This window comes from Aulonocara sp. 'chitande type north' Nkhata Bay, linkage group LG23 (assembly GCF_057382095.1).
Source record: "Aulonocara sp. 'chitande type north' Nkhata Bay isolate Kocher_YH1m ecotype deep benthic linkage group LG23, A_spYH_male_GT1.1, whole genome shotgun sequence".
Lineage (NCBI taxonomy): Eukaryota > Metazoa > Chordata > Actinopteri > Cichliformes > Cichlidae > Aulonocara > Aulonocara sp. 'chitande type north' Nkhata Bay.
In genome coordinates, this window is record NC_141365.1 from 34,826,747 (window position 1) to 34,840,178 (window position 13,432).

The following is a 13,432-nucleotide window of genomic DNA, read 5'->3' on the forward strand; positions in this document are numbered from 1 at the left end:
GATTTTCACAAAACTTCACTCTGACCTTGAGGTCAGGGTCACTGAGATTTATTGCATTATTTCAGAAAATACAGTATGTAATGTAAAAAAAAAAAAAAAAAAAGACATGTGAGACAACAGCAGTTTTTAAACAGTGTTCCTGTATTATCCTGGTGGATTAACAGTTTTTCATAATATAACTGGAAGTTTCAGGGTCAACTGTCTTTGTTCCTGAATGGTTGAAAGCCTTGTTGCCTCAAGCGGGCCAGTGGCATGAAGAGCTGCTGCTCTGGAGGAAAATCATCCCAGCGTGTCCACGTCCAGCCTGCAAAATGAGAAAGCAACACATTTTGTTTCATCAGCTGCTCACTGGGTGCTTAGTGGAGGTGCTTTCCCCCCACTGAAAAACAGCAGTCCCACTTCACATACCTTCATTTTTGTCTGGTTCCAGGTTTTGTGGCTCTCCTGACTGCCTGTCCAACTCTCCTTGCATGAATATGGTAACATAATGGTACTGTTCCTCCAGCTTGATGGCGTTAACTACTGATGCAAAGTGGGTGTTCACCAAACCCACCCCAGCTTCTTCCAGCACCTCTCTGTGGGCACATTCCTCCCAAGTCTCCCTTTGAATGAAATAAAAAAAATAACATCTTATTTAACATTAGCTAAAGTACATTAACGGGCTTCTAAGGCTATTTCAGCTCTTTCTGCCTCCATTGTCTGCATGCATGGGAGTGCAAAAAAAAAATTAGCAGCACTCCTGAGTTGTTTTGTTTTCATTTTTATACTGAGAAAATGTAATCTGTTCACAATTTCCAATTTGCCAAAAAAATGTTTTGGTCCAAAGTTTGGATGTATATGGAAGAGAGAGGAATTGCAGAGCAAGCTGGATGAAGTGGTAGAGATTGTGCTCCCAGGCAGGAGGCAAAGAGGAAAACCACAAATATGACTGGTGGCTGTTGTGAAGGAGGATATGCAGAAGGTTGGTATGACAGTAGACGCATTTATGCTCAAACATTGCGTCAGACGTTAAAGTGCAACAAAACATATTGGAAATGGGTCCAGAAACCATTTTTAATTAAATATAACGTAAAAACTATTTGATAAATGAAGCTAAAAATTTAGCAGCAATCATTACATATATCAAAACTTTTCACCATAAAGTTTTAAGGCAAATCTGAGCTGATCAAGCAGAGAAGAATGCCCCATTAGCATATATCACAGGTAATGGGATAAAGATGGTGTGGGACCTCTCGTCCCCATATTTCAGCCGGTTAGGGGACGGAACTATACCTGGTTGTCGCACGCCAACCACTTTAATTAAAGAGAAAGAAGAAGAAGAAAACTATGTCAGATTTATGAATGGAGTCTACAACGTCAATGTATACCCGAACTCCAGGTGACCTCCTGGGAGCTGGTATGTCCCTTTTCCCACCGCACTCTTCCGTTTGCCCAAGAGTACACAGCCTGGGTGAGCAGAGTCCGTTACCAGCACCCCGACCCCGACTCCAGGACGTTTAACGACATTATTTGGCATCTGAACGAAACTGAAAAATGGCTCCGAAATGAAAACAAGTTAGTTCAAATCACGCAACACCGCTATGCTACACAGTAGAGAAGCTCTTTGGATGACACAAGAAGCGTCTCCACCTTGTACTTCCGTGTTCGCTTAAAGCAAGCCGTGTCTGTTCTTGAGTTAGCGTTAAGTCGTTTTTATTCCGTCAATCTGGGTAGCAACAGCGATAAGCCGATATACTACCTTATATTATTAGTTCTATTTATCCGCTTCTTTTTAATTTAGTTAAATAGGAATGACTCGCACATTGTTCACTTTTGTCAACATTCGGCAAGTGGAACGGGTTATTTACAGGCTATTGCTTTAACATGAGTGCAGCACTGCCATCTAGTGAGTGGTTGTAGTTACACTAATAAAAGACCTGAGTTCAGGTATAAAAGTGTACAATAGTGGAGATTAGGGGCTCAGAAACTACTTTATTCATGATAAAGTTACAGTTCAGCAGTCTTTATTTAGTTAAAAGATTTCAACTGACAAATAGTTCAGTTATTTGAAGGCAAACACAATGCAGAGAAAAGGTCAGGAAGATAATAGTTGGATATGTGCAACAGCAGTTTAAATCCTCATGTGGAGAGGAAAACAAATATATTTAATGGGTTTTCCGATTATGGTACAGGCTCACACTGTGTTAGCGTTGTAATTACCACTGTTTTTCCAGCATGTAGACATCAATCATGGTGTGAAAAGTCATCAGCACAAAACATTTATATTAAAGAAAAAAAAATTTTACTGCCCAAAGATACCCACCACATCCTCTCTCCTGCCTACTGCTGCTTTAGCTGACATGTTCCTCACCCAAAGTTAAGTCTTATTCAAAGATGACCGTGCAAACGTGTCGGGTTTTTTTTTTTTTTTTTTACTTTCCAGTCTGTTCCCGGTGAAAATTTGTTGGTGAGTATTATTTGTAGTGTCACATTTACTGTCTGATCAAAAGGAAGTCTGTCATTATCCAGTAAAAGCTTTTGTGAAACTGCAGATTAAAAGGAGTCAGAGCAACCTCCCAAATAAATGAGGCCAAAATAAACAGTGCATAATGGGCAGAAAGGAAGCTGGTTAAAATACACAAATTAGCTGGATTTGGATTTGCACTATTTGTGCCTATTTTCAAGGAGGCTGATGCTGGTAGTGAGACATTTTGGGAAAGTAACTGTGCCCAGTCTTTTGGACAGACACCTGAAAGTTGACTATTTTTCATTGTTTAATTGCAACACCCTCCATCAGATGTGTTCTATAGCTGCTCATGAAACTTGCAGAAAGATGCTGATATATTTTGGACAGTCCTACAAAACTATTTTAGGTTGTCAGTATTTCTCAGATGTCTTAATTGAACATGCCTTATTAGGTCATGCCACAGTGCTTCAGTGGGTTACCCCCTGTATCATTTTTGATACATAGAGATTTTATGTGTTTTTGAGACTTCTACAAGTATCTTTTTTTTTTTTTTACTCCCTTGACCTTTCCTTAAAGCTAAACTGACGTGTTGCCTTTCACAAACAAAATATTTCAACAGCAGGTGGGCGGGGCTTCCTAAGATCAGGGGTGGGGGAACTCCAGGCCTCAAGGGCTGGTGTCCTGTGGGTTTTAGATATAATCCTGGGTCAGCACACCTGAATCAGATGATTAGTTCATTACCAGGGCTCTGGAGAACTTCAAGAGGAGGTCATTTAGCCATTTAAATCAGATGTGTTGGATCAAGGACACACCTAAAACCTGCAGGACACCGGCCCTTGAGACCTGGAGTTCCCCAACACTGATGTAAATATTAGAGCTATCCATCTCACTGACGTACCCCAGAGGTAACTATGGGGGAAAAAATACTGAAACTGAACAGTCAGCATGAATTTTGCAGGGATTAATTGAACATAACTCATTGTAGACACTTTCTGTGTTCAAAGCTACTCATTGGTTAATGAAAACTTTTACCACACTGTTTTACTAACAAACAATATATTCTGTCCCCAGACAACTTTCAGCTATTCTGACATTTCTATATTTATTTTTTTAATAAATATCCTGTAAACATTTAGCAATACAAATAACTTGAATAAGTGATAGCAACGTGAACACTGTAAAAATGTTGAGTCTCAGGTGGACTCGGGGAAGACAGGACTAGCACCGTTGAAATGCAAAGCCCTGGCCTTAATTCAGCATCAGTTGATATCTCAGCAACACACGAATGTCTTGGAAACAAAATTTAAATGTCTTGTTTTTATTTATAGATGTAGTTCATTTTATAAGATGTTTTAATTCATTTTCTTTTAAAACAAACTTCTACATCTAACATTCTAACTGTATGTACACTCACTGGCAACTTTATTGGTTGCACCTTGCTAGTACCAGGTTGGGCCCTCCATTTGTCTTCAGAATTGCCTTAATAGACCATGACATAGATCCATCCAGGGGCTGGAAAGTCTGGTAATACATGGTACGGCTCATCAACTCTGGAAATCCTCCAGATATTTTGGTCCCTGCTGACATGATAGCATCACACAGTTGCTGCATTTCTCTGTATTTCTGTGGCAGAGGTTTTGTTGATTTGTCTGATGATAGGTCAGTTTTTTCTATATTGTAACCACATCTATTCTAATGTTTACCACAAAGCAAGGACTGAATTTTTCAATTCTTCTATACCAATAATAATCTCATTTATCTTGTGGCCGTATAGGGGGACTTAAGCGCAAGGTCATGTACTACTAGACTGAAAAGACTAGAATTAAATAAGAGTAATATGCTGCTTAGAGTTTAATACCTCAGCGTTAGAATCTAATAATGTTAAATTGTCCTCATAATAAAGGAATAATCTACTCAAGTAGATTTTGCTACTACATGTAGTAATATTTACTTTCATAAAGAGCCCGAATATCTGTGCCATACTTTGTGATGTGCGGATTTGTCCACTCACACCTTTGGTTTCCTGGCATTCCACAGTTTTCCACCGACACCCGTTCTCCCCGCTAGACCTGCCTGGTGGCTCTGGTCCCGCCCAGCTCACCTGAGAGTGACAGACACTTTCCTCCTGTGAACCCAGGCTTCACACTACCTTCTGAATCTCTGGAGCTTGTTCTTCGATTCTTTGCGTGTTTAAAAGTCTCTGACTTGCTAACCATTTTGACTCTTTTTTTTTTTTTTTTTCATTAACAGCATTATGAGTGCAAAGCTGTGGACAGAGGAGCAGTTTAACTGCCCCGTGTGTCTGGATCTGCCAAATGATCCTGTCACCATCCCTTGCGGTCACAGCTACTGCATGGCCTGCATTAAGGACTACTGGACTAAAGATGACCCCAAAGGGATCTACAGCTGCCCTCAGTGCCGTCAGACCTTCTGCCCCAAGCCCTCCCTGTCCAGGAACACCATGCTGGCAGAGGCTGTGGAGCAGCTCCGCAAAGGAGCCCTCAAATCTGAAGTGCGTCAATCCATGCGACTCGCCAAAGAGAAGCTTTCCTCCTCGGTCGTACCATGTGACATGTGCAAAAATGAAAAACGAGCTGCAGTCAAGAGCTGCCTGGTGTGTATGAGCTCCTACTGCGAGGCCCATCTGAAGCCTCACCAGACAAAGAAATCCCTAAAGCAGCATGAGCTCATCCCACCGACAGGCAACCTGGCCGAAAAGATCTGCACCCAGCACAAATACCTGCAGGAGTTCTTCTGCCGACAGTGCAAGATGTTCATCTGCTGGCTGTGCACCAGCAACCAGCACAAAGGCCACGAGAGCGTGTCCACCAAGGTCGAAAGGCTGGAGAAGCAGGTAAGCAGAGGATGGGTGCTACATAATGACTGGGGCCAGTCAGACAGTTACCAGGGTGATCTAAAGTAAAATTAAAATGACTGGTTTGGGTGTTGGGAAAAATCTCCATAATTTTGTAAATGGAAGTTTACAGTCAATATTCTATAAATAAAGCATATCCGCCCTTCTCTGTGCTGTCCATTATTGTGTATAAAAGGTTTATTTGAAAGAAGTCAGTTATTTCCTTTTGTGTGCGACGCCGGGTGCAGCCAGGCTGAAGACATTCCTAACAACATTCCTAGCCTAGTCATTCATAATGCTCCACCCTCTCACGTTGTCTTCTGTGCCACCTACACACCTGCTTCCTTGTCTGTGGGATTGTTTCTCTGATCTCGTGTCACGGCGTGCGTCTCTGCAGAAATTGCTGTCCGACCTGCAGTCAGCGAACCAACAGAAGCTGAAAGAGAGAGAGCAGGAGCTGAAAGACATGAAGAAGATGATGGAGCAGATGAAGGTTGGTCAGCGGTAGACAATTTTTTTTTTTTTTTCTTTTAAATGGAAAACAGGTTTTCTACAGGGTTTAAATAATATGATGGTGGTTGAGGGGCCTTAATTAGTTTTGTGTTTTCCTTGTGTGCGCAGCGTTCTGCTGATGTGGTGCACAATGAAGCGGAGCAGGTGCTGTCGGAGCTGCTGCGCTCCATGGAACGTCTTCAGGAGCTGCTGGAGGAGGTGATGGATCAGGCCAACCAGGAGAAGATGGGCCATGCACAAGAAGTTACAGATAGTCTGGAGGCTGAGATCAAGGAGCTGAAGAAAAGGGACACTGAGATGAAGGACCTGGCAAGCTGCGAAGACAACATCTACTATCTGCAGGTAGGCCGGACTGTGAAGCTCACTGAGTGGAAATATTGATCATGGACACAGCAGTGATTGCTTATTCTTTACACGTCTTATGACAGAAGGATAACAGCAAGAGTGTTAGGGAAAGTTTACTAGATGGTAATGAAACCTTTGGAGACAATGGCACTGTGGAAACGCTAAGGTTTTTGTTGGGAGTGACATCACATTGAGCATTTTGGAGACAAAATTAAAGCGACATGGTTAAGGTTCAAAGGTGACAGTGGATATTTTGAAGGATGTTAAATGGAGAGTTTGAGGCAGGTGGAAAAGAGGAAGACCACAGAGCAGGATATACAGTCATTTTTTTCTGAATCTCAAGACTCCTGATATCCTGATTAAAAAATTTTTGTTGTGTTTTTTAACTAACTGCCATGTTTCCTCAGACGTACGAGTCTATGTGCAGTCCTCTTGAGTCTGGGGATCTGCCAGCTGTGAAAGTCAATCACGAGGCTTCCTTTGAGCCTGTACGAGATGCCATCCTGGGTCTCAGGGAGCGAGTGGAAGATCTATGCAACCAGGAGCTGGGCAAGATCACTAAACAAGGTCTGTCCAAAGAGGCCTTTTGTTCTTATTCTGTCTTATTTTGTACCTCATTTAATGTAATTATCTGTGTTCTTTTAAAGTGAATGACACAACACTGTTCGCTCTGGGAGACTGTAAGTTCCAGGCATTGTTTATAGTTCGTTTTTGTTTTTTTCCAGCGTAATTATTAATGCATTCAAGTTTAGTGTGTTTTTTTTGTTTGTTTTTTTAATTGAACTTCTTCTAATCTTAGCCAACCGAAGCGGACAGAAAGGAGGGATTTTAAAATGTAAGGTTTGAATTTTCTTATTAAATCCAAATAAACGTTTTCACATTTTGCATGATGTTGGCAGAAAGATACCAATTTTCCTTTTTCTCTAGTGTTTTCTGGTCTCAGTGCCCGCAACACAAACGCCCGTCCACAGGGTATGTTTGGTGGTTTTTTTTTCTGACCACATTTTGTCTACCATGACTGCATATTTACATCTTGTCGTCCAATCTTGTTTAAATATTTGAAATAATTTGTAATTTCATTCTTTTTCTACAGCTTCTACACCCACTATCTCAATTGGAGGGCGAAGTACAGACAAACGAGGACTTGGTACTGTACTCTGATGATTGTTAAGCTTCATTTGACAACGTACAAAGGATTTCCCTGACATTGTCACTTTTTTTTATTCAGGTATAGGACTCAGGACTCAAGATGTGAGGAGCAGAGACACAGCACGGGGTGAGAGTTTGTATTTGTGCCGCTGTTTAAGCATTAATTTAAATTTCGCTCACAGCAGGGATAAAGTAGAGAAAAGTTTGTTTCAAAAGTCAGTTTCTTCCTTGGTTTTTAGACAGAGCTAACACAAGCTCACCCAGACTGCAGGACAAACAGAGGAGAGAAGACAGAGATGCATGTGAGTTGACACTGGCATTAATATCATCACCCTTCATGACAGTAATCTGGTTTTTACTTCCTACTGCAAGGTGTTTTTTCTGCTTAAATGACAGTTCTTCCTTATTTTTAGTCAAGGCACATTGTCTTGAGTTACTCGACATTTGCATTTTCTGTGGCTCAGTTTCTCTTTATTAGAGTCACTGGGCTAACAGTATTCTCACTTAGGCAGAGGGTGGCTGTCTACAGGTCAGTCCTGGGTGGTGGTTCTTCTGCTGCTTAATCTTGCTAGCAGCACACCGTCATCTGCACCTGTTCTATGCTAAAGGCAGATAGCGTGTACGCATTGCGATTGCCACACACAGAGCTATGCAGATGACACTCAATTATACATACTTATTACACAGGGAGCACTTTCTTATTAGACTGGAAAAGCATTATACTAAATGCCAGTCCATTTCCATTAAGCCTCATCCACAGTGACTTGGATGTCAGGTATGACTTTGTAGCTGCTTTGTTGCTAACAGGAAGACATTCATACGCTAATACAGTAAACCTGGTGTAAATCTGGTGAACAGAGTACATCGGCTAAACATCAGTGTGTTGATATTCTCATTGTAACACATGTAAATCTATTTCATGTTGCACCATGAACGCGTTAGTAATTGTGAGGTGGGCCTTCTGCTGTTGAAAGACACAAAACTATTGTTGAAACTCAAACAGAACTTAAACAGTTTGTATTCAATTGCATTTAAGAAATATATATAACAGTAGTTATATTTAAGGATGTCTGATTACTCAGGCCTCACTACGTACCTTTACTTCAGTCTTTTCTTTTTTCATTTTCAATGTCAGTTTTAATTCTTGAACTATAATCATTTGCGTGATTTTTAGATTCCTAAAAGTCTTTTTTTGTCCTTTGTGTTGACATTCATTGTATCCACTGCCTAATGACACTATTTTAGCTTTCATTCCTATCCCCTTTTTTAAATTGGGGGCCTTAAATGGCCATGTCAGCGATGTCAGCGATATCAGCTCTCATAGTCTCTTTGCTCATACAAAACTTTGAAACTTTGTCCATGTTTAATATGACCATACCCCATCGTAACAAACAGAAAACAGGGAAAGATATAATGGTCACCTTTAAGTGACATTCTAAGATGAGACGTTTTTTATAACAAAGAAGCACTAGTGACTAATATTAAATCTCAGTGTAAACTCTGGACTCTGTGACCACTGTGAACATATTTGAAGTGACGTTAAATCAGTTGTGCATGAAGTACCATAGATAACCGATAAAAGCAGATGATGTTCTGATACCATACTGATGTTGTCACCAATCACTTATATTTGCCATAGACACTTTTAAATTTTGATTTAAAGTTTATGTAAACACTTAATTTTCGTATGGCTTCGATAAATTAAACTCAATTTTATTCCATGTGTCTTCCAAAAAGTGAGGGAGCCTAACCCCAGAGCCAGCACCAGATCCAACATCAGCATCGGGTCCAGCATCAGCCACAGACTGAGCCCCAGAGCTAGCCCCACCCCCAGCCACAGAGAATCTCAGTCACTCTGGAGTAGGTCTAGCCAGAGCCAGGCCACAACTCCTACTCCAGTCCCAGCCAGCCTCACTCCTGCTCCTACGCCTGCTCCTGCTCCAGCACGGGCATCTACTGGACGTATGTTTGGATTGTTTCCATTTCCATTTCTGAAAAATAAGTTTTCAAAAATTAATAATAATATTAATACAGCTTTGACAAACACTATGACGTGGATTTGACATCTGATTCTTGGTATTCTCAGATTTTAGTCGAATGGCGTCGATCAGCAGCATCTTCCGCTCCAATCGCCGTGGCACCAGCCAGGCTACTCCAGCCGCACAGGCCAGCAACACACCGTCCGCAGGAGGAAATCCATGTAGGACCTGACTCCAACAACACTCATACTCTCTTTGCAATCTCAGTAACCAAACCATTAAGTGACTAGTAGATGGGGTGTTTCTGAAGAAAAGATGAAAAAGTGGTTAACATGGTTACATTAAAAAGTTCACTTTTTATAAAAGAGGTTCAAATTAAAGTAAAAGTAGTTCAAGTGTCAGTTTAAATGACGCTTCGTTTCAGTTTAGGCTTTGATAGGTTTTGGTGTTGATCATGAAAATGAAGGAAGACATAAATGTCAGTGCTGAATAAAGCTGAAGTGTCAGTTTGAGTTAGAAAAAAGTGCAAGCAACAAGTGAAGCTGGGAATCAGCTGAAGTAAAAGTGCTGAAAAAGTCGATCATTTAAATAGTTTAGTTGCAGTGACATTGAAGTGTAGAGAATAAAGCAAGCTGGATGAGAGGAAGAAAAGGAGTTACAGATCGCTGTGTACTTTACAGGACAGTGAGTGGAAGTGTCAGCTGATGTGTAAAAACTGAAAGTTGGAGCAAGTGTTGTTCAAAGGAGGAAGCCTGAAATGTTTTGAAGTCGAGGTGTGAGGAGTTGGAATGACGGCATGAATATCGTTTAGCATGTAAGCAGTGAAAGCATTGAAACATCTGTTGATGTTGAAAGATCCGAAACTCAGTACCAGTAATAAGGGGGGGGGGGAGAATCTTGCTGTTTTATGGTTATTTTTCTGCCTTTGCTTTTGTGGGAAACAAGATGATGATGATGATGATGATGAATGAGAAGTTGGCTAAGTGCTAGATATTTATAAGTTATTAGATGGTTTTACATTTAAATAGACAGCTTTGACTTCTAGTTGAAGTGTTTACTGACTGAAGCACTCAAGAGCAATTAGTGACATTAACAGAAGCAATCACTCTGTCTCTGCATTCAACAGGGGGCATGGCTGAGCTGTCTGAAACTCCCACAGAAAGTAAGAAGATTGCCCTTCTATATATAACATGAATGTATTGTCCCATCAACTGTTCAACCGGTTGAATAAGTTAAGCAATATGCGTTTCAGTGACGTCACTAATGCTGTTTTCTCATTGGTCAGTTAACCCCGGTCTCTTTTTGGATACGCCCACTCCGGACTCCATGAATCACGCTCCGGCTTTCCCCGCCTGTGAGTCATTCAAGCTTTAGTCATTTTGGTATTGAGAGAAGAAACATAAATGGAAATCAAACTATTTGATGTACAGTAAAAAAAAAAAAAAAGATGCATTTAATTTTTTTTGTTGTTGTTGTTGTTTTTTTACAGTGAGAGAAATCAGCCTTGACAGTATTCAAGCCCCGGAGCCGAGGACTAGAGAGGAGTTCCTGCAGTGTAAGTCTGTACAAAATGACAGATCTAAGCACAAACTGGGACCACAAACTGTCACTTTTTAACCATTCAGTCAGTTTATTCATTCAGTCACAACATACTACACAGACCATACAAATAATATAGGATCAGATGCTCATATATAGGTCTGGCCTGGGTTCATATCATTAAAAGTACCATATGTTCCAAGAAGAGGGGGGGGGAAAAAGTAATGACAACAACAAGCAGATAAACAATATTCTTAAATGAAACCTTCAAAAACATATTTCTCGAGCATTCATTGAAGGCCAAAACTCAGTTACACATTTTTGTTCTCATATAAAAATCTTTTGTTTTGTATATAAGTGAACTGTAGTCACATAGATGAAGAACTCCTAATGACTGTGATGTTTTTCCTTTAATATAATGAGCATGTTACCAGGTGAATTTGTGATCAGTCACAACATTGAAGCATTTTTAAAGACAATGAGCTGCTCAGGGTGCTGTTAGTGAGAAATATACTGTAGTATCATATTATATAATAAACTCAAGGTATTCATGTATAGTTATTTAGTATCCATTACCATTATTTTATTAAACATCTGTCATGCTACCTTAAAATTAACACTGCCCAGAGAGTGAGCCAGCTTGGAGGAGGTTTGTGCTCTCGGAGGGCATCTTGTTCCACTGTAGTGTATCAGAACATAGATGTTGACGTACAGAATTGGCCGTGATGTCATGATAAGTTGTCAAAATATTTTGTCCTTGAAATGTCTTTCCTAGACTCGGTGAGCTTGACCCTCGACTCCAACACGGCCCACAGGCAGCTGACGCTCTCTGAGAACAACACTAAAGCCGCCCTGCAGGGGACAGCCCAGCTTTACCCCAACAGCCCCCAGCGTTTTGATGGCTGGACCCAGGTGATGTGTGACAGTCCGCTGTATGCCCAACGCTGCTACTGGGAGGTGGAGTGGAGAGGCCGGGGCTCCTCAACCGGCATAGCTTACGGGGCGATGGCCAGGAAGGGCTCGGACGCCAGGTCAGGCCTCGGATACAATGCCCAGTCCTGGACCCTGGAGCTGTCGGACACCTGCTGCACAGCCATGCATGACAATCAGAAAATGGACATTCCGGTCGTGTACTGCCCCCGTGTGGGCATTTACCTGGACCTGTCCGCGGGAACGCTGTCGTTCTACAGCGTCGCAGAGAGCATGACCCACCTCCACACCTTCCGAGCCAACTTTACGCAGCCGCTTTATGCCACCTTCTGGGTGGGGAGCGGAATCGGGGTTGGGCTAGACTTCAGTTCAAGTTCTGAGAGCATCAAGATCTGCCCCCTGTGAAGACCAGAGAGTTGGTAATTCACTGACTGACTTCAGAGCTGAACACAGGAAAAACACAAGTGTTCCTGCTGATTGTTAGAATGACACACTGACTGAAATTATTTGCAAAGTCATCTATAAATATATGTATGTGTGTATATGTGTACATAGCTTAAATGCACTTAGTTAGCTTCTACTATTCACAAAAAACAAAGAGTGCACTGTTTTTAGCAAACAGGAGATTTCAATGCCACAGATTTTGGGTTGAGGCTGTCACAATATCAGACTGCATAGTTATCATGGCGCTGATGCCATGTCTTCTATAGAAAGAGAAAATAATCTTTAACTTTATTTATTCCACTTTTGTATTTAGTTTTGTTTTGTTTTTTGGGGGGATCAAGATGTTTGGGTAACCAGGTGGGTGCAGGTGGTGGTTATGACTGAGATATCAAATGAGTAAATGTCATTATCAGAATGTAAAAAGCATCAGCAAAGTGTATAAGGGCTAAAATATTTTTTAAAAGATGGTATTTCGATGTTGTGCCTAATAAAGAAAGTAATAATAATGCTTGACTGAAGTGTGATGAACAAATGCCACTGATATGTGCATATGTGGATATCTGGCACAGGACACGGTGCTGCCTGTTAACAAAGTACCAACTGCACTTCAAGCATGCAAAAAGTCGTTTATCTAATGTAGTCAGCCATCTCCTCCTGGTGTATGACCTTTTGTGTTTTGGGTTGTTTGTTTGTTTGTTTGTTTGTTTTATAAGGCATGTTGGTTACTACTATTGCAGTTCTTCTAATGGCCACTTAAGACTGGTTTCAAAAGTAAGTCAGTCCACATGTACATTCATGTTAAAATGTCCCAATTTGATTGTTTGTTTTTTAAATATAACTCTTCCATTTGGGAACTACTAAGGCTTGGAGTTAGGGCCGTGGTTGCTTTGAATTACAGGTGAAAGAGAATCAGGTGCCATATTTATCCCATATTGGCTTTTCTTCATTGGCTTCCTGTTTATCCACAATCAAATTTTAAATCCTTCTCCTCACATAGTCTTGTCTTGTATAATCAGGTCCCATCTTATATTAAAAACCTTGTTCTACCATATCAGCACTTTGTTCTCAGACGGCTAGCTAACTTTGCAGAGTATTTAAAACTAGGATGAGCGGCAGAGCCTTCAGCTTTCAGGCCTTTCTTCTGTGTAGCCAGCTCCCAGTTTGGATTTGGGAGACAGATGCTTTCTTTACTTATAAGACTTTTTAAAAACTTTGTTTTAATAAAGCATAAAG

General features: G+C 41.0%; 2 protein-coding genes across 5 annotated transcripts; one reads left to right on the forward strand and one right to left on the reverse strand.

Moving 5' to 3' along the window:
- Window positions 1-26: 26 nt before the first annotated feature.
- nudt15 (nudix (nucleoside diphosphate linked moiety X)-type motif 15) lies at window positions 27-1,800 on the reverse strand. Its single transcript, XM_086283094.1, has 3 exons — window positions 1,368-1,800; window positions 409-602; window positions 27-304 (listed from the first exon to the last, which is right to left on the reverse strand). Exons 1-3 carry the CDS (start codon window positions 1,514-1,516, stop codon window positions 195-197), a joined length of 453 nt encoding a protein of 150 aa, XP_086139220.1. The 5' UTR covers window positions 1,517-1,800; the 3' UTR covers window positions 27-194.
- Window positions 1,257-12,705, forward strand: trim25l (tripartite motif containing 25, like). Of its 4 annotated transcripts, none has more exons than XM_086283089.1 (17): window positions 1,257-1,554; window positions 4,697-5,300; window positions 5,698-5,793; window positions 5,922-6,155; window positions 6,566-6,725; window positions 6,806-6,838; window positions 6,958-6,993; window positions 7,086-7,130; window positions 7,252-7,305; window positions 7,387-7,434; window positions 7,547-7,609; window positions 9,045-9,269; window positions 9,394-9,507; window positions 10,413-10,448; window positions 10,572-10,640; window positions 10,776-10,841; window positions 11,601-12,705. In XM_086283089.1, the coding sequence occupies exons 2-17, from the start codon at window positions 4,701-4,703 to the stop codon at window positions 12,158-12,160; spliced, it is 2,439 nt and encodes an 812-aa protein (XP_086139215.1). In that variant the 5' UTR covers window positions 1,257-1,554; window positions 4,697-4,700; the 3' UTR covers window positions 12,161-12,705. The 4 variants fall into 4 exon arrangements, with proteins under 4 accessions (XP_086139215.1, XP_086139217.1, XP_086139213.1 ...); XM_086283091.1 differs by having other exon boundaries at window positions 1,257-1,396; XM_086283087.1 differs by lacking the exon at window positions 1,257-1,554 and adding an exon at window positions 2,911-3,310.
- Window positions 12,706-13,432: the final 727 nt, after the last annotated feature.